This window comes from Cervus elaphus, chromosome 10 (assembly GCF_910594005.1).
Source record: "Cervus elaphus chromosome 10, mCerEla1.1, whole genome shotgun sequence".
NCBI lineage: Eukaryota > Metazoa > Chordata > Mammalia > Artiodactyla > Cervidae > Cervus > Cervus elaphus.
The window spans coordinates 51864931-51891419 of record NC_057824.1 but is presented as its reverse complement, the minus strand read 5'-3'; the positions used below and the strand labels follow the sequence as shown (position 1 = coordinate 51891419).

Below are 26489 nucleotides of genomic sequence, written 5' to 3'. Positions count from 1 at the left end.
AATCTCAGATCTGACCTCATACCTATTCAGAGATGCACATTATCACCACAAACTTACATGCAAAAGGAAGAAGAGGGGAATCCCCTGAACATCCAGTGGTTAGGACTTCTCCTTCCAATGCAGGGGGTGCAGGTTAGATCTCTGGCCGCAGAGCTAAGATCCCACATGCCTTGAGGCCAAAAAGAAAAAAAAGAAAGTAAAGCAGAAGCAATATTGTAACAAATTCAATAAAGAATTTAAGATGGTTCACATTTTAAAAAATGTTTAAAAAAAGAAGAGAAAAAGGAGTACAATCTCATGTCATTCTGTTACACAGCAAACTGAAATGTGTACAGAGGTGTGGACAATGCTTACTTAGGACTGAAAGCTTATCTCCAAAGCTCAAGGAAAGGGTGAAAAGAAATTACAAATCTCTTAGATATGACTCTGTCAATACGATCCAACATGCCATGATTTTTTAGCCAAAAAAAAAAAAAAAAAGCTCACAAAGTCTACTCTGTATGTACTAATAAAAATACACACATAACTCTACCCAAAACGCAGGAGAGATGGAAAGAGGACAGTGTTCTCAAAGCATCTGGGTACTTTCAGTGTTTACCTTTGTATTGCTCTGATAGAATATCATTTTATGCATTTATCTCTAAGAATGATAAGTGGTTGTGTGCTCTGAATCTCTTTTGCTTACAGAAGAAAAAACAAAGAATAAGTGACAGGACCCCAGTCACTGACAAAATGCACAAGTATGTGAGGTATGTAAATGTTTACACAATCTGGGAACTTCTAACTATACAAACCAATTGGTTTTACAATGGTCTGGTTGCCAGAATGTGGCCCCCAATATTGAGTAGTCTCAGACTTTTGCACTTACCAGTCAGTGGAAGTATTTGAAATACAAAATACCTGCAGTTTTGGTAACTTACACATTAGTTACCCAAACCATTTAAGAGTCCCCCAAAATATCAACAAATTAGCAGATGTACACCTGTATCAAGAATATAGACCCATTTCTCATTTGCTCAAGAAATTCATTGCAAAAAAAAATTCATCACAAAATCTCAATTAGCTTTTTCTTATACCAAGTGATATTTCTCAAAAATGCTATGTAAATGGACACTAATAATGAACTAATAATGAACTCTAATAATAATGCTGGTTCAGGAGCCAAGTTACTGAGTCATAAGTCGTGTGGGAGACATTTTTTGTCAGTTTCTTTTCATGCCTTGGAAAACTCCATCCTGGCCCATTGTCCCCTCACTGCTGAGTTTCTGCCTAACGGCAGGCTGGCTGCTGGGTTCTTGTGCTTTCCTGGGACTCCCAATGTCTCCGCCCCTGCAGAATTCTTGTCTTTACATCCTCTGAGCTGCCATTCTGTCTTGCTTCTCCAGCCTTCCTTCTGGGATCCTTTTCATTCTTCCTCAAGTCCTTTTTTTTCAACTTTAGATTTTTTTTTTTGTAGTGAGGATCTGTTGGTAGTAAATACTTTCAGATTTTGCACCTGTGAATGCCTTTGTAATCAGTTCTTGAAAGATAGTTTTAGTGGATATACCATTGTAGGTTGACAGTTGTATTTTCTCATCCATTTGAAAGTGTTATTACACTGGCTTCTGACTTCCAGTTTTGATATGGAGAAGTCAGCAGTAAGTCTAATTGTCATCCCGTAGCAAAAGGTAGGTGTACTCGTTTCCTAGAACTGCATCACCAAACTCCCACCAACTGGGTGGCTTGAAATAACAGAAGTGTGCTCTCTCGCCGTTTGAAAGACCAGAAGTCCAAACTGAAGTCAGGAGGGTTTCCTCCCTTCTAGCCTCTGATGGTTACCAGCTCACCAGTAATCCTTGGCATTCCCTGGCTCGCAGATGCCCCACACCATCCTCCAGCATCACGTAGTATTTTCCCTGCCTGTCAGTGTCTTCACGTGAGTGTGTGTGTGTGTGTGTGTGCGTGTGTGTGTGTGTGACTGCATCTGTGTTTTCTTATAAGAGCACTAGTTACTGGATTAGCACCCACCCCAATCCAATGTGACCTCACCTTAACTAATTATATCTGCCAAGACCCTATTTCCAAATGACGTCACACTCTGAGGTTCCAAGTGGACAGGAATTTGCGTGGAGGAGGGAGTATTATTTGACCCAGAGCAGTAAGTTGTGCGTCCACCACAACTGTATCAGAGACACAGACAAACCTCTGTGCTCGATTTCAGAGCAGTCTCATTGCTCTTGACAGTCTTCTGTGTCTAGAAAGGTATTTCATTCTCTTTATCTTTAAAAATTTAAAAATGTTTATACAATTTTAATACTGATGGTTTTTTTTTTTTAAGCCACAATGCATGGCATGTAGGATCTTAGTTCCCCAGCCGGGGATCGAACCCATGCTGCCTGCATTAGAAACATGACATCCTTGCCACTGGACCGCCAGGGAAGTCCTTACACAATTTTTAAAGGTCGCTTTCCACTTATAGTTATTACAAAATATTGGCTGTATTCCCTGTGTTGTTCAATACATCTCTGAGCAGCCCGTCTTACACCAGTAGTTTATACGTGCCCCGCCTGTCCCCCATATTGTCCCTCCCCACCTCTCCTCACTGCTAACCATCTCTAGCTTGTCCTCCATGTCTGTGAGTCTGCTTCTTTTTTTTGTTATATTCACTGGTTTGTTGTATTTTTAGATTCCACATATAAGTGATGTCATACAGTATTTGTCTTTATCTGTCTCACCTTTTCTTTATTTTTTTGGCTGCACTATGCCGCTTGTGGGAATCTTCGTTCCCATACCCGAGATTGAACCCGGGCGCTGACCGTTAAAGTGACAAGTCCTAACCACTGGACCTCCAGGGAATTCCCTGTCTGACTTACTTCACTTAGCATAATGTCCCTGGTCAGGGAACTAAAAATCCCACATGCTATGTGGCGTGGCAAAGCAAAAACAAAAAATGTTTAAGTCCCATAGAATGATGACATTCAGAGAGTTAATGAGGAAGAAGAATAGTTGTAATTTTTAATTGTTTAAAACAAAGATGCAAATTTACATCTTAGTATAGAGAGAGAGCGCGTGTTTTTTTAAATGCCGGGACAACAGACACTCTAACAGGCTGTTCACCATGAAGTGAATGAAGCTTCAGCTCCATCACTTGCCACTCGCACAGGTTGCTTGGAAGGCCCTGGGAGGGGCTCTGACTAGGCATTCCCAGCATCCTGTGTTTTCACAAATTTTGCAGAAGTGAGATATTTGAACCACAATCGGTTAAGACCCCTGACTCCCCTCCACGTCCTGCTCGCTCCCAGTCTACATGTCCAGGGAGAGGGCCCCGGGCATTTCCATGCTCCGGCAAAGGGGAAGCTGCGTGGACGACACTTGCCACTTAGGTTTAGCCGGACACATTAGAGGACCACAGTCCTGTCCACGTCCAGCCCCGTAATTGCTCGCTGTCTCCGTGTCCGAATGGCTCCCAGGCATGCCCGTGCCATCTCACCTGGGGCAGGTGCGGGGTCAGAGGTCAGATCAGATACAGACCTGTCCCCCAGCACCCCACCCTGGAGGTGTCCCAGCTTGGACTCCTTGGAGGCCGACACTGAGACAGCTCCTGGGGTGCGAGAGGTTGACTGGGGATCGAGGCCTGGGAGAGGAAGGCGCGAGAACGTGAACGCTGACACCGGCCTGACACAGCCTCAGCCCAGCAGGTGGGATGTCCTGGAGGGGGAACGTCCACTGGAGCGTCCTCTGTGAGCCGAGGGGCAGCCTCTTTACGCTCACTGGCTGAGGATGGCTGCCTTGCGATGGGCAGGACCTCCGATGAAGCAGCTCCCAGTGGCTGAGTCAGACTCTGAAGTTACAGACGCCCCAGCCTGACCTTGCTCTGCATGACTGACCACGTGCCCCACGGCGGCACGGGCGGCTCCTCCTCCAAGGGGATCCTGGTGTTTCACAGCCCATGGTGATCAAACACGCACCTTTCTCCCCACCCCCTCATATATTAGGGAGTTGTGGTCCTCCAGGATTCCAGTTGGCCTTGCTTCTCATTTTTATTAGAAAGAAGAAATCACAGAATTCCCTGGGGGCATGGGTTCCATCCGTGGTTGGGGAACTAAGGCTCCCGCAAGCTGAGCACTGTGGACCCCCCAAAATTTTTTTCTAATCAAAGAAAAGAAGAGGGAAGTTAGCAGGATGAACTGTTGCCATGGCTGCAGGCATGCCATCCTGCCTCTCCTCCACTCTAGATGCCCCTCGCCTTTGGTTACTGCCTCTGCTGGCTTTGGTGGCTTAGCTGGGGATAAGATCCAGATCGTCATCTCCCAGGCACATGCCCTTGTCAGGCTGGGGTTACTGTACCCATTCGTTTGTGGCCTTAATTGTGCAAAGGACTCTCAGGAAGCTCTGAGTGTTAATAGATCACCTGAATTTTATGGAGCAGCAGCTGACCTGCCTCCTCTTGGCATTGGGGTCAAGTTCCCCGTCAAAGTGGGGACTCTTCTTGCCGGGTGGTCCCTGCACACAAGAAGCCCAAAGTGCCCGGGCAGCAGCTGTGGCTCCCCATCTCACTGGACTCTTTCGTGTCCCTTGGTGGACGTGTCCCCACTTTGGGGATCAGGACTCTAGCCCCGCAGAGTCCAGAGTTCCAGCAGCAGAAGTGGTGGGATGTCCCTTTCCGAGATCAGGTGACGGAAAGACCGTGGCTTCCACCTTGAGCATCTCCTCTTACTTTCTCGCCTATGTGCTCGACGGGAAGCCAGCTAGCTGCTGGAGGGTGAGGCCCACGTGGCAGAGGACAGATGTTTCCTGCTGTTAGGTAGTTAGAATAGGGAAAAGGAGTCCAGAATGGCAGTGGCTAAAAGACCTGGGAGGGAAAAGCCCGAGAAAATAGAACAAAGGAAGGTCTGAGGACCAGAGTGAGAACCTCAAGTAAAACAAACAACACTCCTGGCTGGCCCAATTTACATAGGACAGGCCCAGGGACAGAGAAACATATAAAAAGAGGAGCCAAAGCTCGCTCGCTCGCTCTCTCTCCTGCGCGATGGGGCGCCCTTCTCGTCTCGTCTTTGGATCGACGTGCCCTCACGCCTCGAGGATGGATTTTCCTGCTATTATCTAAATAAAATAGAGCTGCTACACTGATTTATTTAAGAGCTATAATACGGTCCGTTCGAGACCTGAGAGCTATAACACGGTCTGTCCTCCGAGAGCTGTGACCCGCCAAGGGGGCTTTAATGTCCATCACTCCAAATTTTTGTTGTGACGAGACAAATAACCGAGGAGCATACACTCGCCTGACACTGCCAACAGCCAGCGGGGGCCCAAGGCCTGCCGACGACCGCATCAGTGAGTTTGAAAGCTGATCATCCCCAGTCGTCCTCCACTCAGGCCTTAAGATCGTCACAGCCCTGATCAATGCCGTGATCGCTTGAGTCCCTGACCCAGAGACCCTCAGCTGAGCTGCAACCAGACTCCTGACCCACAGAAACTGTGAGAGAATGAAGGCTCATTGTTTTCAGCTGCTAGATTTGGAGGTAATGTGTTACCCAGCAACAGGCATGACACACGGGACCGCTCCAGCTTCCAACCCCTGGTGCCCAGCTCCACACACTCTTCCTCGTGAGGAACAGTGCCAGGCAGAGGGCTCTGGGCCTGCACTGTCCTGGGGGGTGGCGCCCCGGCTTGCCGAGCACGAGCTGGCGTGTCGGCTGTGCCTTCCACGGGCTGTGCCATCACGTCACTCCTAGCTGGCAGCATCTGGGTGGTGTGGCGTGTATTACTGCCCGCGGGTTATGGGCCCACTCCCCAGCACCTCCTCTGCTGAGGAGCAGACCCTCCATCACGCTGTAGTATGACGTGGAATCCCATGCTGGTAGATCAAGCGCTCAGTCAGCTGTCAGCATGTGGTGTCAACAAAGCTCTGCGGGCAGGAAATGTGGGTGTAAAGCTGACTTGTTGCCGAGCATGGGCTCTAGGTAGACGGGCTCAGGAGCTGCAGCTTGTGGGCTTAGCTGCTCTGCCGCCTGTGGGATCCTCCTAGACCAGGGATCAAACCCATACTCTCTGCATTGGCAGGCAGATTATTATTATCTTTTTAAATTATTTTTGGTTGCACTGGCTGTTGCTGCTCGAGGGCTTTCTCTAGCTGCGGTGAGCAGGGCCTGCCGTTCACTGCGGTGCACAGGCTTCTCACTGTGCCATTCCAGTGGCTTCCCCCGTCGTGCAGCACAGGCTCTAGGCAGGCAGGCTTCAGTAATTGCACACTTGGGCTCAGAAGTTCTGGTGCATCGGCTTAGTTGCTCCACAGCACGTGGCATCTTCTGGGACCCGGGATCAAACCCGCGTCCCTTGGACTGGCAGGCAGATTCTTATCCACGGGACCACCAGAGACGTCTGGGAGCACCACATTCTTGAATCGTCTCCATAACTGCCTGCGGATCAGGCCTCTTGGCCGCCACACCAGCCTTGATGATTTGATCAGTTGTGATGCTCATGGTGACCCCCTGGCTTTTGGCCTCTCTTGCCAGACCCTACCATCCCCGTCGTTCTCTAAGAGCCAAGCTCTGTAACAGCGCCTCCTGTCGTTAGCCCAGCCAGCGGAGGAGAGTCACCACTGTGAGGGGCCCTGGTGTCCCTCTGGCAGGGTTCTCAAAGCGCCATCCCTGGGCCAGCAGGAAACCGATGGCTTCACCCCAGACCCACTGAGTCAGACGCTGGGGATGGGGTCCAGCCATCTGGGTCTCAGCAAGCCCTCCGCAGGCTTCAAATGCACGTCCGAGTTTGAGGACAACTGAATTCGGGCCCCAGTGGAGGGTGCATCCTCTGGGTGCTCCTGCAGGACAAAATCCCATCCCCACCGTGTGCCCTGATGGTCCGGGAGTGAGTGACGAGAACGAAGACAGAACACGAACCCTGCTGCCGTGGGTCAGGGGACCTGCAGCCTCTACTGGACTGCTGTGCAGAGTCTGAGTCCAGCTTTGGTTCCTCATTCTAGCTACAAGAATTTCTTTGATCTTACCTTTCTCAAGACACTACACTGACATAGTCCAGCTCTCCTTGTTTTTACCCCAGGCCGTCCCCTTCTGGGCTAGTCTCAGGAACAATCAGCAAGCGCATGGGCAGCGTTCGTGCCAGACCCCTGACCCACTGCTTCAAGGTCCAGGCTTTCATGACCCCAGTCATACTCCCTTCTGGGCCTGGGGTTTTGTAACAAGGCTGTTATTCTAAGAAACACATGAAAGGTAATAATCATTAACACAGTTTCTTAATATATGCAGTTTTTCCAGGTGCTATTTCTGCGGAATTTCTCAAGGCTGTGAAAGTACATTATTAGGAATTCCCACTACACCCTGACACCCTAGCATTTCGACCTCATTCACCGAGAGCCATCATTTTCTCCAGGCTTCTGGAAGCCATCTTAATAGTTCACACCAACTGGGTGCATCGAAATTTTCGTTCAAGTTCAGCCCCGGGGCTGGAACTATGAAAGTTCAGACTTGAGCCTGACTCCCCCTCCTTCTGCAGGGCAGGAGGCCTTCCCTGCAGACACTCAGGGGGGCCTATTGGCCTCCTAGACTGCCTTTAAGGGACTGTTGCTTGTCCTGAACGTTTCATGAATGACACTCATGTTTAGTGTCGGTACCACTTGGGAGCAGCCAGACCATTCCGTTGTCCTCGGGTCCATCATCTCCTGTATATGGTTCACCGACTGATGCGTCTTGCGCTCACTGGTATCTTCTCTCCCACTGTTACCCCCTCCCAGTCCACCACCAGTGAGAGTTTTCATAATTTGATCACTACTTTCTGCCAGGGGGTGTCTGTGCTCCCCCCACTAATGGGGCCTCCAATGCCAGGTCTGCCGCGCAGGATCCAGGTCCAAAACCAAAGCTAATCACGGGCTTTCTTGGACCCACACTCCGTTCTGCATCCATGTTGCATGCTCTGATATTTGCCGTCAAAAATGATACAGTACAATATAAAGACAAATGGTAAAATTCATGACCATGATTTAAAATTTTCTTTTTTTCTTTACTTAGAATGACATTAAATAGCAAACAGAAACAAGTCGAGAGAGAATGCAAAATAAAGGGGAAAGCTTTACATTTTAGTACCTCTAATAGCACTTTTTTTCCTGCTTTTGAACAATTGAGGAACCCACGTTTTCATTTTGCGCTGGGCTCTGTAAATTATGCAGCCGTGTCCTGTTTATCAGCTTCATCCCATTAGAAATTTCTTGTGATTTTCACATCCTACAGAAATGCTCATTTTCTAACCTAGTTTTACACACTTTCTCAGAGTCTTCAGAATAATAAAATCTTTAGACCCTTGCATAAACTGCACCCTTCCCAATATCCCCAATATACACCTTATCTTTAGTGATGCAGTCACATCAATTTTCCCCCTCTTATACATGTTTATACAGTAAACCTATAGAGCATATTAAAAAGCAGAGACATTACTTTGTCAACAAAGGTCTATCTAGTCAACGCAATGGTTTTTCCAGTAGTCATGTATGGATGTGAGAGTTAGACTGTGAAGAAAGCTGAGCGCCGAAAAATTGATGATTTTGAACTGTGGTGTTGGAGAAGACTCTTGAGAGTCCCTGGGACTGCAAGGAGATCCAACCAGTCAATCCTAAAGGAAATCAGTCCTAGGTGTTCATTGGAAGGGCTGATGCTGAGGCTGAAGCTCCAATACTTTGGCCTCCTGATGCGAAGAACTGACTGATTGGAAAAGACTCTGATGCTGGTGGGGGGGGGGGGGGGGGGGGGGGGAACTACAGAGGATGAGATGGTTGGGTGGCATCACCGACTCAATGGACGTGAGTTTGAGTAAACTCCGGGAGTTGGTGATGGACACGGAGGCCTGGCGTGCTGCAGTTCATGGGGTCAGAAAGAGTCGGACACGACTGAGCGACTGAATTGGACTGAACTGAACTGATAGAGCTCTTAAAACCAGTGGGGGGGGGGGGGATTCCTCACAGGGGAGTGTCATTTCAAAAGTTAAAGGAAATCGCTGGCACCCCTGGGGAAGCCGGAAACCCGGTGGGGGGAAGTTGGCAAGGAGTCAGGGTCCCACGGAAAGAGCCCCGCAGCCGCGCTGTAGCCCGGCCTGCACTCGGCGCGTCCCCTTTAAGGGGCGGGGCCGGGGCGGGGCCTGGCGGTCGCCCGCTCTCCCAAGCTGCCCTGCGCGCGCGCCGGCAGTTCGGCCACGTCCCTGGCCACGTCGCGCCCGCTCTCGCCATCTTCGCCGCTTCCTTTCAGGGGCCGCCGCCGCTGCCGCTGCCTGAGCCGCCGAGCCTGGGGCCGCCGCGCAGACCACCGCCGCCGCCATGAACATCTTCCGGCTGACCGGGGACCTGTCCCACCTGGCGGCCATCGTCATCCTGCTGCTGAAGATCTGGAAGACGCGCTCCTGCGCCGGTGAGCGGCGGGCGAGGCCCGGGAGAGGTTCGGGCGCGGGGCCGGGTCCCTGGGAGGACCGTGCGACCTCGGCCGCTCCAGGGCCCGCGGGCCTACGCCGGCCCGACACACCCCCCTCGGCCGGGCTGGCGGGCGGCCGGCCCCCGGTGGGAGCCTGCGGCCCCTAGGGGTAGGAGCTCGGGCCGGGGCGCGGTGTCGGGGCCCTGGGCCCGGCTCTGCACTTGGTCGGCTGCGAACTTGAGCCTTCGGGGGCCGGGGAGGCGCCAAGTGGACCGCGCGGGGCCTTATTGGATCTGAAAAGTTTGGCTGCGGGGCGGGGGCTCCAGCAGGCCGGTCCCCTGCGCCCCCGGCTTCAGTGGGCGCTATTCCGCGTGCCTGGGTAGGAGGCGGGGGGGTCCCGAGGTGCAGGGAACCCGCGAATCAATGGGACGCGCAGGAGGAGGATGGGCAGGACCGCGGCGCTGGGCCTGACGTGGCAGCCGACCCAGCCCGGGAGGTGGGACGGACGCGGGGAGAGGTCACCCCGCTCCCCACCCTGCCCCTCGGAGGACTGGCCTTTCCGTGAAGGTGCCCCGGCAGGCCTGTCCTTTAGAGTCTCGTGGGCTTCAACGCAGCTCTCGGGTCCCGGATCGCGCCTGCCGCGGGAGGGTCCTGTGGGGAGATCTCTAAGCGAATTTCTTGGGGCGGTTAATGCTGCTTTGAGGGACGATCTAGTTCGTCAAAACTCCTCTGAGCGCCTCCATCTAATAACGGGTTTTCTTAGACCTGCGTCGCGCCGCCGGGTACCGCTGAGGTCTCCTGTGGTCTCCTGTAATTCCTCACTCCACGTCACCAGTGAGTTGGCGGCTCCTCGCGAGTACACGTTTCATGCACACGCTGCTGGGAGGCAGTGAGACCCATCTTTCTCAGCTAGTCCTTGCAGGGTTTTGCGTTTCGTTAGCGCTAAGAGCTTAAGAACGGCGAATTTTTAAATGATTTCTTAAGTGCAGAGTCTTCCTTACACATATTTTTGATGCCATGTCTTCAGTGTAATAAACGTTTGGAGAATTTAAGAACTTAATTTTTGCAGAGACAGTAAAAGATGGAGTCCCAAATGATCCGGGTGGCAGAGAATTCCATGTACCTGATTGATTTCTCCCTATTTTCTCCTCTAAAGTAATACCACCTTCTCTTTGGCTGTAGTCTTTAGGCCTCACCTGTCTCCCTGGAACACAGCTGAGATCCAGGAAGTAAGAAGAACCAAAAAAGACCTTTGAGCAGTCAAAATGGATGTTACAAAGTCCATGTACTGAAACCAGTGTGTTTGGCTTGGAGATGATCTCAATTTATGCATACTTCCAAGAGGTTCAGTTGTACCATTTCCAATGACAGCGAAGTAATTTCAGCCAATGACTGCGAAGTAATCTCAGTGATTGTGAGAGCTGATATTTAAGTGCTTGCTGTGTGTTAGGTAGTGAGGTAAATGCCTTATATGGCTTATACCACATAGTTCTTGGTGGCTCAGACTGTAAAGAATCTGCCTGCAATGCGGGAGACCTGGGTCTGGTTCCTGGGTTGGGAATATCCCCTGAAGAAGGGAGTGGCAACCCTCTCCAGCATTCTTGCCTGGAGAGCTCCATGGACAGGGGAGCCTGGTGGGCTGCAGTGCAAGGGGTCGCAAAAAGTCAGACATGACTGAGTGACTAACACTTTTACATAGTCCTTGAAATAACCTTATGGAGTACCCTTGCCCCCATTCTGCGGAGGAGGTAACTGAGGCACAGGGAGGCCAGATTACTGTTGGGGCCAGGATTGGTGCACAGGCAAGGGGTAACTCACAGTGAAAGATTTGCATAAATGTCTATCTGGTCTGTGTAGTTTTGGTTTAGGCATTTGATGCCAGGTCAGTGGTTCAGGTCATTTCTTGCTGTACTCAGAAAATGTTATTTTATTTTTAAGATTTTTTTTTGATGTGGACCATTTTTAAAGTCTTTATTGAATTTGTTGCAATACTGCTTCTGTTTTATGTCTTGTTTTTTTCCCTGAGGCATGAGCTCCCTCACCAGGGTTCACACCTGCACCCCTTGCATTGTTAGGTGAAGTCCTGACCACTGGGAAGACTGCACTTTCCAGGGAAGTCCCTAGGAAATGTTATTTTTAATCCGTGCTTTATCAAGATATAATCGACATATAACATTGTATTCATTTTAGGTGTACAACATACAGATTTGATATATGTATTGGGAGATGATTACCACAGTAAGTTTAGTTAACATCCATCACCACACATAGAGACTTTTTTTTTCTCTTGTGATGAAAGCTTTTAAGATCTACTCTTCTATTAACTATGCAATACAGTCTTGTAAACTGTAGTCCCCATTGTATGTTACATCCCCAAAGTTTATTTATCTTCTAACTGGAAGTTTGTGCCTATTGACTACCTTTACCCATTTTGCCCACCCCCTCACCAGAAATGTTACTTTTAATCTTTATTTTTGCTTCAAAGTCTTTGTATGAGTCTCTTAAACTTTTATATGTTCCTCGGAATCCTATTCTCTGTCAAGGCATTAAATATTGAAGCACACTATCTCCTAAACATGGATCTAAACTAAGATATTGGGGGGAAGTTAGTGCAATGCTGAATATGGAATTTTTGAGGAACCACTGAGTAATAAGAGAGAGTGAAAGGGTTTGCTGTTTCTTGACATTCACTATTTTCATTTGGGAGATTTAGGAGTATTTAGAAAAATATAAAATACTTAAGCCAAAAAAGCAAGGAAGATAAATGGGTGAGTTAAATTTGTGTATGTTTGCTTGGTATTTCAATAGTTACTAAACTAGCCTCGTTGTCAGACTTAGGATCATTTTAGTTCTTACATATGAGATTTTCTAGCCTTATAAAAATCAAAATCACCAAGATCATTTATTCAGAATTAAATTCTGAATTTGACTAGCTGCCTTGTTTTTCCATCCTAATTTAAAGTTGTTAGGGACTTTTGAAAGGGTAAGAATTTGATATGAGTTTCTCAAATACCTAGAATAGGAGAGAGGTACATTCAGGTTGTGTTTCTCACTTTGAAAATAACTGGTATTGGGATTCATTTTAGGATTTTGGCCCTTATTTGGAACATAGGTGTAACTGTAGAACCACGAGGCTTTTTCCCATTAGGGTAAAGGATGAGCCAGTTTAGTGGAAGATTCTGCTTTCTTGACCGTCTAATTCCAGAACAACAGCCATAAAGGACCTTTTAAAGTGGAGGCTGGGGAGTTGATACTGGTTTTGTTAGAAATGGCATTCTCCGGTGTCTGCGTTGTCATGACGGAGGGTGAGTGAGATGTGAGCTCCTCGTCGTCCTGCACCGAGTGCCGCTGGAGCCACAGTGTGCCCAGGCTGTCACTTCAGTGTCCTAAACACGGACCTGGGGAGTGTTGGGGAACACACCTTGGTTTGTAGGCGAGGAGCTTCCTGTCTGCCTTTTCCTGTGGGCTGATAGCTATTAGTACAGCGTCTAGTGGGCTTAAGCTACTGGTGGCTTCTTCCGAGCTCAAGGCTCCCAGCCTTCCTCCCTGGTCCTTCCCTTCTCTCCTCCGCCTGTTACTTAGGTTGTTGTTAGCTGTTGTCTTGTAAGTTGCAGGTTTTTCATCCTAAACTTGACAGCAATGTACCGTGTCCCTGCATTTGTTGTAATTGTACAGAGTATATGTGTGTGTGGGGGGGGAGGCCTTTATATTTTGAGTTTTATTAGGAGATAGTTTATTTGCAGTGAATATATCTGATTTACAAAAAGCAGCCATTTTCTTGGCTCTTAAATGTGCTTAAGTTTTAGGTTTTAATATATTTCCTCTTAAATTGTCTTAAGTAGTATGCAGCGTACTGGCATTTTGTTTGATTTATTTGTTTATTTTGTAGTGGCTTCTCCAGATTGGGGGAGATTCCTCTCTTTGCTGTTTATTGAAGTGTGGTTGATTTATTTACAGTGTTGGGTTAGTTTCAAGTGTACAGCAGAGTGGTTCAGATGTGTGTGTGTGTGTGTATTCTTTTTCAGAATCTTTCCCTTATAGTTTACTACAAAATATTGAATATAGTTTCCTGTGCTGTAGAGTACGTCCTCGTTGTGACAGTTTATATTTTTGAAGCACAAGGAGAATACCTCTCCTTTTATTGTCTTTGAATACTCCAGGAAGCTTTTGCCTCCCATTCCCGGCTCCCTCCGTGTAGCAGCTGTCACCTCTGCTCTTTGGAGTGCCCAGCTCCTGAGTAATCATGGCTCTTACTTACTTACCACCCACTCCGTGACCTCAAGGCACTGGGGACACAGTTCTGAGCAGCAGCTTGCCACTGTCAGAGTTTCTGTTCTCAAGAAAGCTGCGATTGAGTTGAAATAAGATATATATAAAAAATAAAAATACAGGATATCAAATCACATAGGTAGTAAACCCTATGGATGTGAAGTGGCGAGAAAGACCCTGGGGAAGGCTCCCCTGATTTCACAGCAGGGAGGGTATAAGACCTCCTCAAGGAAAGTATGCAACTTCGCTGATGGATGTAGAAGAGACCCGAATGTATGTTCATACCATACCTGGTCCTGGATAGGACCAGGCAGAGAAGAGGAGATAGGATGATTCGTCTCCCCTAATTACCTTCCTAATTCAGAATATCATCACAATCAAAGGACAATAAACTGAGAGAAATAATCTGCAATATATCTAAGTGGCAAAAGGTTAATAACCACCATAAAATTAATTTTTCATTTTAAACTAATTTTAAGTTAAATTAATTAATCCTCCAAATTAAAAAAAAAAAAAACAAAAACACCCTGATAGGTAAATGAGCAAAGCTGGCAGTTTATAGAAGAATAACAGAAGGGCAGTTAAAAATGAAAGAATGCCCTGCCACTAGTAGTTAGAAGCTTGGGTGTTAAAAGAGCAGTGCATGCCATCGTTTGTCACTAGGTGGGAAAAAGTCAGAGGTTTACAACATCTTGATGTAAGCAGGGATGTGAAGTAAAGAGTATTCTCATCTGGTGTTGTGAATATGTAAATTGGCACAGCCTATGTAGGAGAAATTTGACAATATTTCAAAAGTTAAAGTGTTCATATATTTTATCCCAACATTTCTAGGGAATTTGAACTGCAGAAATTATCATGTAGGTGAACAAGCTAAATATATAGATATAAAGATGTTTGTTGTACCTAAATATATACAGAACTCTATTTATAGGTACAAAGATATTCATGGAGCATTTACAAGAACAAAAATTGTACACAACTCAAATGTCCACTTGTGTGGAGTAGTCACACAAATGTTCGTATGTTCACGCTGCAGAACACTATGCAACCATTAAAAAGAATAAGGTAGAAGTTAACAGGAGAAGATACGTCTGAAATACTAAGTTGAGAAAGCAAGTTTTAAACGAAGAGATAGTATGGCCCATTTTAAGGTGCAAACGTGTGAGTACACATACAAATACACATACGAGACAGGGGCTTTAAAAAAGCCTGGAGCATCACATTTAAAAGGGAAGTGGGAGGGGTGTTTACAGGTCCTTTTGCTTTTTATTCCATGTATGTTGGCCCAGTTGGTATTTTTAATAAAATAGCATGGATTTCACTGAAAACAGGAAAAGCAGTACGTAGTAAGAGCTGTCACTAAGCAGCCACAAGCATGGCAGGTATCGAAAAAACACTTTTCCCAACAGGCCCATAATTTGTCCCCGTTTGGCGGGTGCAGAAAGTGAGGTTTGGGGGGCCGAGTATGTAACGAGCCTGTCTGACTTGGTGCATTCGGCGCTGAGCTTGAACCCAAACCTCTGGCTTCCCAGCCTCTTCCCCTGCTCACAGGGCTGCGCTGTGAGCCAGCTGCTGACCCCGGGGCTCCAGGGCGTTAGTGGCCGTTAGGAGAGCGTCCGGGTCCTTGGAGACTGGGTCGGCGCATGGTGCCCGGGGCGCCGGGTGAGCGCTGCCCGTTCCCATTGCTCTGACCTGTGGCACTTGGGTGCATCCAGTGTTGGCAGGAAAAAACAGTTCACGGAAGGCTTGTGCGTCTGGATGAGGGTTTTGTTCTCTAAACCAGTGTGAATATGAGAAATGCAGCTTTTAACCTGCAGCTGAACTTAAGGTCAGGAACCCTGGAATGCTTAGTTGGAGGTGTTCATTAACCTTCACTTGGCCCAGTGGGAGAAGATGGGAATGGTGGTGGGTGTAATAATTGGTTTCCGTTTTACGAGTTGTGCTCCCTAGTCTGGAGGTGCTCCCTGGTGTGGAGGTGTGGTACATTTGTTACAGAACCGCCGAGAGTGAGTGGTCTGCAGAGCTTGTTACCCTGGCCTTCGTGTCCTTCAGTCTCAACCTGGAACCTGACTGTGGGAGCGCCTCCCGCTTCATAGTGAGTGTCCCCGGAAGGAGATTACTGCCCCGCCTGCTCTGTCTTCAGCTGGGATCCCCACCTTCCTTAGAAGACAGACTTCCTTCTGTGTTAAAGGGAAAAGCTGCTGCCTGCTCATTGGGGTCCAGGCCAGAAAGAATCAGGCACAACTGTGTGGGCACACAGTGCCCAGGTCTCCAGCATGGTGGTTCCTGCCCGGGTTCTACACCACAGGACAAGCTGCAGGCCACACACCGCCTGTCCCCGTCTCCTCTGCCCCACCCTCTGGCGGGCAGTAAATTAGGGCAGAGCATGCACCTGTTTACAGTCAGAGACGCAGTATAACCTGAAAACTCTTTGGAAGTCTTATCTCAAAATAACCACAAAATGAGTTTACCCCCATGACATGAAAATAAATTGAATTACCGTTTCTTTTTTCCATTTGTGCATTCATTCAGCAGGTATTTTCTGGGCCCTGCTGTGTGTCAGACCCCGTGCTGAGCACGGAGAATACAAAGTGGGGATCTCCCTGTGTGCTGGGGCTCTGAAGGGGAGGGAGACGGGCCACCAGATGACCACAGGGCGCTTTGTAAGCGCTGCCGCGGGAGCGGGGCAGCAGCCTGATGAAGTGGGTCTTCTGTGCTTGCTGGATGAATAAGCAGCACCGAGGGAGGGTGTCTTCAAGGATGACTTTGATGGGAATTGGGTTGCAAAGGGGGGTGGTAAAAGCAATATGCCAGTCCCTGATTTTTAGTATAGGGTCTGAAAACAAGGACAAATTTCAGTTTACCTGGCTTCCAAAATTTCAGGAGAATAAACCCTTTACAACAAAACTCGCCTATATGTATTCTGTCATTTTTTTTATTTAAAATATGGGAAAGAACCACATAGAAAATAAACTGGAAATTTCTCTCACGAGGCTTCCACAATCATCAGACGTGAACTGCGTGCTCCCTGTCCTTTTCCCCAGCTTGTCTTCTCTCGTGTGTTCTCTGTGTCAACAGCAGTCTCACTGATTCTCCTTTGGAACATTGATCTGTGATAAGAAAAAAAGAAACTTCCCTACCACTGGGGAAAAGACTAAAAGGGGCAAGCTTATTCTCTGTATCTGTATCTGCACCTTTGGCGCTTGAAATTGGTCACTACTGATGGATCCAGAGGGATAGAGGCAGCTGTTCCTTCCGTTTCTCTTAGGTATTTTGTGAATAGGCTGGAACTGCAATTATTCCTCCACAAAAATAACATTCTCAGAGCTAGACTTTTTGCTTCAACAAGCTATAAAATTGCTTTGGACAGTAGGGTTGTTTGTAAAATATCATTTAATAAAACAAGGTGATTTCCACCTTCTGGAAGAATATTGCTAATGATTTGGGTGCAGTGACATTTCCACTAAACACAAACTTGCTTAACTGTCTAATGATGTGAAGTTTACAATGTAGGTGAGGGTGGGTGGGTCCTGACACCTAGTGAGATTCACTTTCCTCAAAAAATCACTCTTTCTCCAGCAGCTGAAGCCCACGGTGCACGTCTGTTGTCACAACTGTTTGGCCAAATCCAGATGGCAGGGTACCGTCTGGTCGTCCCAGCTGAGCATCCCCGTGCCCCGGCAGGGCTCGGGAGGTGGTGGTGACTGGAGGGAGAGAGAGTTTCAAGATGTTAAAACAGGAAAAGTTTAAAGTTTTTATTTCGTCCAAGTAATGCTCCCTCCCAAAAGCAGTCACTATAAGAGGCCAAGCCAGGGGGATTACTCCTCAGACTTTTCCTTGATGCAAGGCCCCCCACTTGGTTCCTCGTCGCCTTGTCTGTTCAGGGATGTTGAGGGAAAGGAAGACTGAAACTGCTGTCATGCGTTAGAGTCATCCCAGCCCTTGGCTTTGGTGCCTGGTGTCCCGAGTTCCTGCAGTCCCTTCGTGGTATTGACTTCAAGAATCACAGAGCTCTTGGTGTATTTCTAACACTTTCCTTTTGTTTCTTCAGGTATTTCTGGGAAAAGCCAGCTTCTGTTTGCACTGGTCTTCACAACTCGTTACCTGGATCTTTTTACTTCATTTATTTCATTATATAATACGTCTATGAAGGTATGGTGTGGCACACAATGGAGTGTTTTGTCCATAATTCACAGACCTGTGGAAACTGTTAAACTTATGTCACCTCTGCACTTAATTAAGCATCTTCAAGAAGAATGTCTAGATGTACTGTTGTTGACGTAAGCCTTTTGAGACCACCTAGTATGTAAAGCTCGGAATAGTTATCATTAAGCATATTCTTTCTTGTATCAAAGCAGTATCTATTTAATTAAAGCTTTTTGCACTTAGAGATTTCTTGGTCTTAAGTTCCTCAACTGTGATAAACTTCTGAAGCTCTGGAAAACCCTCGAAGAAAGAGGAGTGACTGTTAGGTTTTCAAGCAGTGGGAGATTACAGGGTCCCTGGGAAAGGCCAGCAGGTTGGTTCAGGACGAGGAAGGGCAGGCGGGCTCCCGGCTGCCCCGCCTTCCCCCGCCTGTCTGCGGGCCTGGGCGTGCGTCTGCCTGTTGCCTTGGCCGTGCTTAAGCAACATCTGCACCGTAGCTTACTTAATACGGTTTCTAAGCCTTTTAACTCGCCCTAAGTGCTAGTATCCATGCCACCTTCCGTGTCACAGTTTTCCTAACTCACAGGAAGACAAGTGTATGGCTCTCAAAATGCAGCATAATTGCATACACTCTTGTGCGCCGCGGGTAGCACGCACGCCACGCTCCAGGCAGCCTGGGTCCGCTCTGCAGGCATTGAACTTGCACGTGGTGAGCACCCCCGGGGCATACTGAGGGCTGGCAGACGGCAGGCAGCACCCTTGGTTCTGGCAGGGGAGCAGACGCTCACAGCAGCCCTGGACAGATGACTAGTTTGGAGTTGCTGCCGTGATTGCAAGCCCGGGCTGCTCAGGGTACTCGCGGGATGTCAGATTCCACTCGTTCCTTCCTCACAGGCTCAGCGGGCAGGTGTGTGCTGGGCACTGTGCTTATGGGCGCCTCGGGAAGTAGTATTTAAGCTAAAGTCATTGGTATGGTATTTAAAGCAACTCCTGCAATGCTTTGTGTTCAAAAGCATTTTTATAAGCACAGTTCAGAGTAGACAAAGCAATATTCAAGCCCATGGCTTTCACTAAGAAGCACATTCGAGTTACCTAGAGTCATTCCATTCTTTGTTACTCAGTGATGGGAACTCATCAGGAATTCGCTTCCTTAGAAATGGCGTGTCCTTGCTTATTGTCCAGGCAAGTTAAAACTGGCGCTGTCAGAGCTGTGTGAGCAGGAATCCCCTCCCCTCCCTGTCAGGACACCCGGCTTTCAGGAATCCTTACTTGCTTAATTGTTGCTTCCAAACATAATCCTGAAAATCAGGGGCATGAGAGCCGGGTTTTATGTGCTCATGGCTTCTTACTTTAGATGGCAGGCATGGGTGAGAGAAGAAAAGGAGCTCCTTTGTTCAATGGCTGCTAAGCCTTCATGGATGCACTGGGGCTGGTTGTGGGTGGGGGACTGGGGAGCGACCCCCGGCCAATTTGTGCCTCCACTGGATGTTCTGCTGGGGGCGGGGTGGGGGAGACTCTGTCCATAGATGTGTGTGTTTTGTGTATACATACAGATTATGTGTTTATTCACTAGCATATATACATGTATTTTTGTGTGGAGAGAATGCCTCTAACAGTATAAGGCGTTAATCTTCCTTGATTTTGCATTGAGAAGGGGTATATATGTGTTGCTTCTTTAGTATTATGGGTATAGTGGACAGTTTTGATATTTTGTTGACTATTTGCAAATATAACTTCAAGATGCCTAGGACAGTTCAGGTCTTTGTTTTGAAGTATATGAGGACTTGATGATTGCTCTCATTTTCCTCTTAGGTCGATTGACCCCAGTATTTTCTGAATCAAATTTTGCAAGTCGACTTGGCTGGCGCGAAGTAGGACCAGCTCATGTGGCTGATATCCCAGCTGCCTGTGTTTATAGGTTCTTGACCCTAAAATTCTGCAGTCTGGAAATTGGTGTAATCTCAGAATGTCAGACTTTTTCTTGGGTTCAGATTAGTATGTAGTGTTTTTCCTTTTGAATGTGAAACACCATATAACTTAATTGTAAGCCCTTGAATAGCTATGCATTGTACAATTATCACTTACTTTTGGTTTTGCTTTTGTTGTTGCCAGACAAAATTTCATAGCAAAAATTTGAATGTTCAGTGTTAAAATAACATAAGTTAAAACTGTCATTGCACAGTGTAACATGAGTTCCTTGTCTATATTATCTTCTGAAAAGTGCTAGCTCAGAAATATCTTCATGCTGTAAGGAAGTGCCTTCGTTTTGAACTGTATTGAACTTGCCATTCACTTTCTTTTCTAAGGCAACTATCTAATAATTTACAAAGAGATTAAAAATACATTTCTTAAAAAAAAAAATACGTCTCTTGGCAGTCTCTTCTAAAGTTAAACTTACACGTAACACCTGACCCAGCAGTCCTGCTCCTCGGGCTTTACCCAGGAGAAAGGAAGGCTTATGTTCACACACGAGCCTGTGCACAGATGCTCGCAGCAGCTCCGTCCCCCGCCCCACAAGCTGTGAACAACCCGCCTGTCCTCTGACTGGTGGGCGGATGAACCTCTGTGGCTGCCTCTTCGTAAAGACACAGAGGACCAGTTCTTAATGCGCAGGGCAGCGCAGCTGGATCTCAGGTGGTTATGTTGACTGAGAAAAACCGGGCTGAAAGGTGACATACTGTCGCAGTTCCGTTTATGGGATGGGAGTCTAGAAGAGGCCAAAAGTGCAGGGACTGAGGACACGTTGGCACTTGCCAGGGCTTGGGCCTGGAGAAAGGCATGACTCCGCAGGGCAGCAGCAGGGAACTGGGCGCGGGTGTGGGTGTTAGGACTGATCTGTGTCTTGATTGTGGTGGTGGTTTTATGACGTATGAAACTGTATACCCCCCCAAAAGTGGATTTTACTATATTTAAATTTGATGTATATATATGTGGCTGATGTAGAAAACCAAGGGAATTGGAGCAATTGTAATATTGATGACCAAGCATCTTTTTTTTTTTTAATCTTTTTAGCTCATCTACATCGCCTGCTCCTATGCCACAGTGTACCTGATCTACATGAAATTTAAGGCAACCTACGATGGAAATCATGATACTTTCCGAGTGGAGTTTCTGGTGGTCCCTGTGGGCGGCCTCTCATTTCTAGTCAATCATGATTTCTCTCCTCTTGAGGTTAGTTAAGAGGTTACTTAGGTAGTCATGCTTGGTTCCCTAAGGAAATAGACCTGTTTGCAGTTAATGGGGTTCTGTCTTGTGTTTTGGGGGCATAGGTGGGGAGTGGGTTGGCAAACAAACGTAGTTTGATGTCAGTAAATCATAGGCAAGAATTAAGCACCCAGGTCAGACACCCCCTTGAATGTCTGCTGACTGTCCTCTAGAACATAAGCTTGGCCTCTGTGATACCAAGCTGCTGCACCCCTTGTCCTGAGGAAGTGCAGCCTGCACGGTGCCCAGCGCCACCACGTGGGGGGGTGGCCTGCTCCCAAGTGCTCCGTCCAGCCGCACGCGTCCCGGAGTTGAGTTGGTGGCCTCACTGACAGTGGTCGTCCCCTGGTGGCGGGGGCGCCTGGGTTTTAAAACACTCCAGGAACAACTCCTAGGCCCTTCCTCCCTAGGCGTGAATGAAGTGCTGGGTTGGGGAGAGAGCTTGGTGATTATGACTCTGACTTCTTAGCCCTTTGATTTAACCATGCCAAGAAAAGCCTAAGAGTAAGAAAAATGGTGAAATGATTTATATCACCTGGAAAGGAGAAACAGCAGTGAGGGAGTGGAAGGACCCAGTCCTTAGTCCTGTCAGCTCTGGGAGGAAGCAGGGTTGGTTCAGGGCCCCAGATCCAGAGCGGGAGAAGCTGCTGGTGGAGAAGCATCGTGTTTGAAAAGTCAGGAAGTTGCCCACGGAAGAATGCAGCGCTGGCGAGATTGGGGAGGGAGGTCCAAGGAGCTGGAGGTGCCCGGGAACCTTGCTTGTCCTGGGGGGTCTGCGCCTTTATATGTGGCTTAAGTTTCTGTGGTTTATTAAATTGCAGAGCTGCTCTGTCCTAGGCTCTGATGCCCAGATTCTGCTCCCTTTATGTTGCTTCACGGTGAAGCAGGAGTGTTTGCTGTGAGCTGACGGCAGGCACCGGGCGCTGATGGGGCTGCTATTTCTCTCTCAGATCTTGTGGACCTTCTCCATCTACCTGGAGTCGGTGGCCATCCTGCCGCAGCTCTTCATGATCAGCAAGACCGGGGAGGCGGAGACCATCACCACCCACTACCTGTTCTTCCTGGGCCTCTACCGCGCCTTGTACCTCGTCAACTGGATCTGGCGCTTCTACTTCGAGGGCTTCTTTGACCTCATCGCCGTGGTGGCCGGCGTTGTCCAGACCATCCTGTACTGCGACTTCTTCTACTTGTACATCACGAAAGGTGCGTCAGGCTGTGTCCTGCCCGCTTCCCTCTTCCAGGGCTCCCTTGGCCGTTGTGCTTATGCTCTGACGCTTGCTCAGAAGGCCAACTGGCTTCAGACCACATCTTAATGACCGTCAGGTAGAATTCTTGGTCAGGATTTTCAGTCTTTTTTTTTCTTTTTTTGCTATAATTTTATTGTTTTTCTACAATGACACATTTTCATTGTAAAACCAGTCAATTAATAATTCTGAAAACAATCACCCAGAATCCTACCACTCCAAAATAATCACTGTTAATGTTTCAGTAAACGTAAATGGTTTAATGATACATGATTTAAACTCAACATGCTGTTCTATAATTTGTTCTTTTTCCTGGACATCTGCATGATTTCTGATGGCAGCGGAGTCTTTTGTTATGTTTATTATCATAGTTGACTTATTCAGCCCCCTGTTCATGGGTGTTTGGGCTTAAAAATCCAGTGTTTAACTCAGTGTCCTTGTGTGTATATATATATATATATATATATATATATATTTGCTTTTGTATGAATAGAGTACATGTGAACTGGACAAAAATCTGATGAAAGCCATGGTCCTTGCTCAGAGAAAAATGCACAGTTACATGTATTCACACAAACGTGCACTTATAGTTTTAGGGAGTTCAGGGGCCCTGAAACCCAGCCACAGATCCCAGGCTAAGAATCCTCAGCTCACTTTAGTCACTCAGTCGTGTCCGACTCTTTGCGACCTCATGGACTGCAGCACGCCAGGCTTCCCTGTCCATCGCCAACTCACAGAGTTTACTCAAACTCATGTCCATTAAGTCGGTGATGCCATCCAGCCATCTCATCCCCTGTCACCCCCTTCTCCCGCCTCCCAGCTAGGGAATCCTGGCTATACAGTAAAGAATAGCTTACTGTATAGCCAGTAAGAATCCTGGCTATACAGTAAAATTTCTAATGGTGGAATTGCTAGATACAAGGGCATATGTATCTTAACTCTTTTTTTAACATCCAAAATTTTCATTACTGTTATATGTCAATATATGCAATTAGGGGATGAAGTCACGATGACAAAAAGCTGCCATGAATTAAAAGACAATTTCAGTTGAACTAGTATTTTTAAATTCAGTTGCTATGGCATCCAGATACATTAAGAAGATTCCAGTCTGTGTATATGACATTTTCTTACTTCAGAGGACTTTGTTTATTGACACCCAAATCAAATGCCTGGTGCTTGTCAGAAGTTCATTTCCTTCGACCTTACTCTGTGGTGTCTTGTATGACAGACTTCTAGGAATGGGAAGGAGGAACCTGAAGCTTGTCAGGATGAGTAACCTTTTGTTTTCACTCCCTGTCTTTAAACTTGCAGTTCTCAAGGGAAAGAAGCTCAGTCTGCCCGCGTAAGTGCCAAAGACCACCACCAGCATCTGTCCTCAGGGTGCTCGGACAGAATTCTTAACCGCAGCAAAGGCTCAAGATGCTTGATACGGAAAATTGGAAACTCAGCTCTTCTGTTGCAGACAGTCATCAGTGGCTCTGTGAGAACCCAGAGGGAAAGAACCAGAAGGTTTCTGTTTAATGCATCTTGCCTTATCTTTTTTTATTACTATGTACAAAGATTTTTTTACACAAAGAAACTTAATGCTGTATTAATAAAGTCAGTGTGTAGCTTCAATTGGGGGTAGTTCCAAAAGTGAAGATTTTGTGAGGAATAAGTGCAAACTGTTTTGGGTTTTTTTTAATTCTTTGAAATTGTTGATTCTTTGTGTCTGCAATGAAATTGTACTCCTTGACAGTCAGTAGATTATATATCCCTCCATCTATCAAACTTGCATTCCACTATATTTATTTGTTTTTTTTGCCAAAAGATGAGTTATCTTTGTTTGAAATCTGAGACACTATGTCCAGTTTGGTACACCTGTTCAAATTGCTTCCCACTGATGTGGAACTCCTTCCCTGGACGTCAAACACTACACGAGGATGGTAAGGATGACTTGCAAGTCTGAAGGGTTTCATAACCAAAATTTGAAGATTCTGAATGTAGATGGAGTCTCCTCTAAGAGTCACCAAAGGTGCCTGCCCTCCTCCCCTACGAAGAAGTGTCAGTTTGAAACTGTTCCAAGGGTGTTGAAAAGCTCGCTGGGGGGCGGGGGGGATGGCTCTGGGCTGCTTGCCATCTGAGTGTGACGTGCGAGAAACATTTGTGATTAGTTTGGACTTAGGACTCCTCTGAGGAATGGAACACAAGTAGTTACCTATCACATTAATTTACAATTCCCGAAGATTACTACAACCATGTCTGTTCTCAGATTCAAGTGGTTTTTCATATCCCTTTTGGATAGCAGAATGATTTACTTTTTTTTTTTTTTGATTGGCAGCACCAATTGCCATTCCTCTTACTCTTTTTGTTTTGTTTTGTTTTTACTGAGCTCTTGCATGATTTATCTTCTGTTACCATCCTAAATAAACATTTTATTAAACCTAGCATAAACTGTCTTTTTTTTCTGAATTAGGGTTTTGGAACATCCCATGTCAGGATGGGTTTTATTCTTTGTTTTTCAATTGGCAACAGAAGCTCTATATAGGGCCGCAAACATTTGTTCTTCCCTTAATCTAAAACCTCTTTTTTTTTTTTTGAAAAATTGCAGTTTTCCTCCTGATTTTGCCATTGTATTGATTTGCTGCATTTTTTTTTTTTTTACTTATGCAAAAACATGACTTAGGGTTTTTTTGTGATGCACCATAAATGTTAAAGTGTTGAATACTAACAGGGCTTACAACAAAAAGGAGGTAGTGGTCCTGTTGACTGCATTAAAATACCTTGTGAAGGAAGGGAACTGGATGGGTTTTACTTTTATCTAGAGTGTCTCCAAACATCTTTCTAAACAGGCAGTGTAACTGCATAGTTTAACCTCCTGTCCTTATTGCTCTCACTCCACCCCCCACCCCCACCTCATGTCTTTGCTTTTGTGTATCAGAGTTTCTTTCGGGCATTCTAGTTTAGTTTCTGTTTTCATCCTTCTTGGAAGATTCTAATGGCAAGGAAGAAGGGTGGGAAATCCTGGCCTAAGTGGAGCAGACCCCAGCGTTCCCACACTGGGGGTGGGAGAGTCTCCTGTTTTTGTGCATGTAAATCAAACACGAGCTGGGATCATTCTTCAGTGAGCACAAAGCATAGAGCAAGGATCTGGGACTTGAGGAAGCATGAAGTGTCGACGCCTCCATCAGCCATCTGCCCGAGGAAAAGTAAAGCTGGCTGAGATGCTGCCACCGTCTTGTGGTCCCCCAGGGTGACATCTTCACAGGTACCTTGGGGGGCGTGCGGGAACAGGGCGGCGTCCTAGCGCATGCTAGGAACAAAGGCATTGTCTGATGCACCTCACGAAGCACTGTTTCTGAATTACTCTCACTTCCTGAATAAAGGTTATCAGGTAATTAATACTTTTTATGGAGCTGTTTTATTTGTGTGAATTTGTGTTTTTTCTTTAAACATAAAGAACGATAAAGCAAAATTAACAGATTTGCTCACTAAGTAACTCTGAAAAGATGCTGGGTGTTGGCTGCTTTCAGACACAAATCCAACACTGTCTAGTCCAGTCACGGGGTTTGAAGGTTTCCCAGGGAATTCTCACTGCAGTAGCCCAGGTTCAATCCCTGCTCGGGGAACCAAGATCTTGCAAGCTGTTCTGTGCAGCCAAAAAAACAAGGTTTCCTGCTTCATTACAGCCTGTCAAAGAGAGAAACAGGTAGAGAAAAAGTTGCAGGTAGAAAGCCTTGCTAGGGAAGATCTAGCCCAGAGATACCAGTAAGTCAGACAGTTTGCTGGAATGGTCGAGCAAAGATTCGGTTTCAACAGAAATCATTAGTGATCTGTGGGAACGCTAGGAAAAGCACAGGCTTTGGGGTCAGATGTGTGGAGTTTTGGCCCCTCACAGTCTAGCCCTGACCTTGGAATTAATGCGAGCCGTGTTGCCGCTGTTACAGCAGAGACTCCACCGTAGGATTTACGTGAGGTGTCGAGGAGCCCTGTCCTGAAGCTCACAGCCCAGAGACTGGTGCACATTAAGTGCTGGGGACCTCAGGGACCCTCTCCCCTCCCTTTGTGCTCAGCTTGGGACAGCTTCCTTGAAAGCTGGCTGGAACCAGTTCAGCAGGAGTTCCCCTGATGCATTTGATCGCATTGGGTGTTTTGCCCTCGTCAGCCTGCATTATCTTCAGACCCTGACTCCCAAGTACCTTGCAAAACCACCAGTCTGAGTGAAGGCTGACTGAATTGGGGCTCCATGTGTGTCTTT

General features: G+C 47.1%; 1 protein-coding gene across 1 annotated transcript; it reads left to right on the top strand.

The window, feature by feature from the left end:
- Positions 1–9158: 9158 nt before the first annotated feature.
- KDELR2 (KDEL endoplasmic reticulum protein retention receptor 2) lies at positions 9159–25633 on the top strand. Its single transcript, XM_043915343.1, has 5 exons — positions 9159–9389; positions 17710–17810; positions 20817–20975; positions 21959–22211; positions 23564–25633. The coding sequence occupies exons 1-5, from the start codon at positions 9299–9301 to the stop codon at positions 23596–23598; spliced, it is 639 nt and encodes a 212-aa protein (XP_043771278.1). The 5' UTR covers positions 9159–9298; the 3' UTR covers positions 23599–25633.
- The last annotated feature ends 856 nt before the right edge of the window (positions 25634–26489 follow it).

Excerpts from the sequence above, each read along its gene's own strand:
- KDELR2 (XM_043915343.1), top strand. The coding sequence starts at position 9,299 with ATGAACATCTTCCGGCTGACCGGGGACCTGTCCCACCTGGCGGCCATC. Across the intron at positions 9,390-17,709 it reads GAAGACGCGCTCCTGCGCCG|GTATTTCTGGGAAAAGCCAG; the intron begins GTGAGCGGCGGG and ends TTGTTTCTTCAG. Across the intron at positions 20,976-21,958 it reads ATGATTTCTCTCCTCTTGAG|ATCTTGTGGACCTTCTCCAT; the intron begins GTTAGTTAAGAG and ends TTTCTCTCTCAG.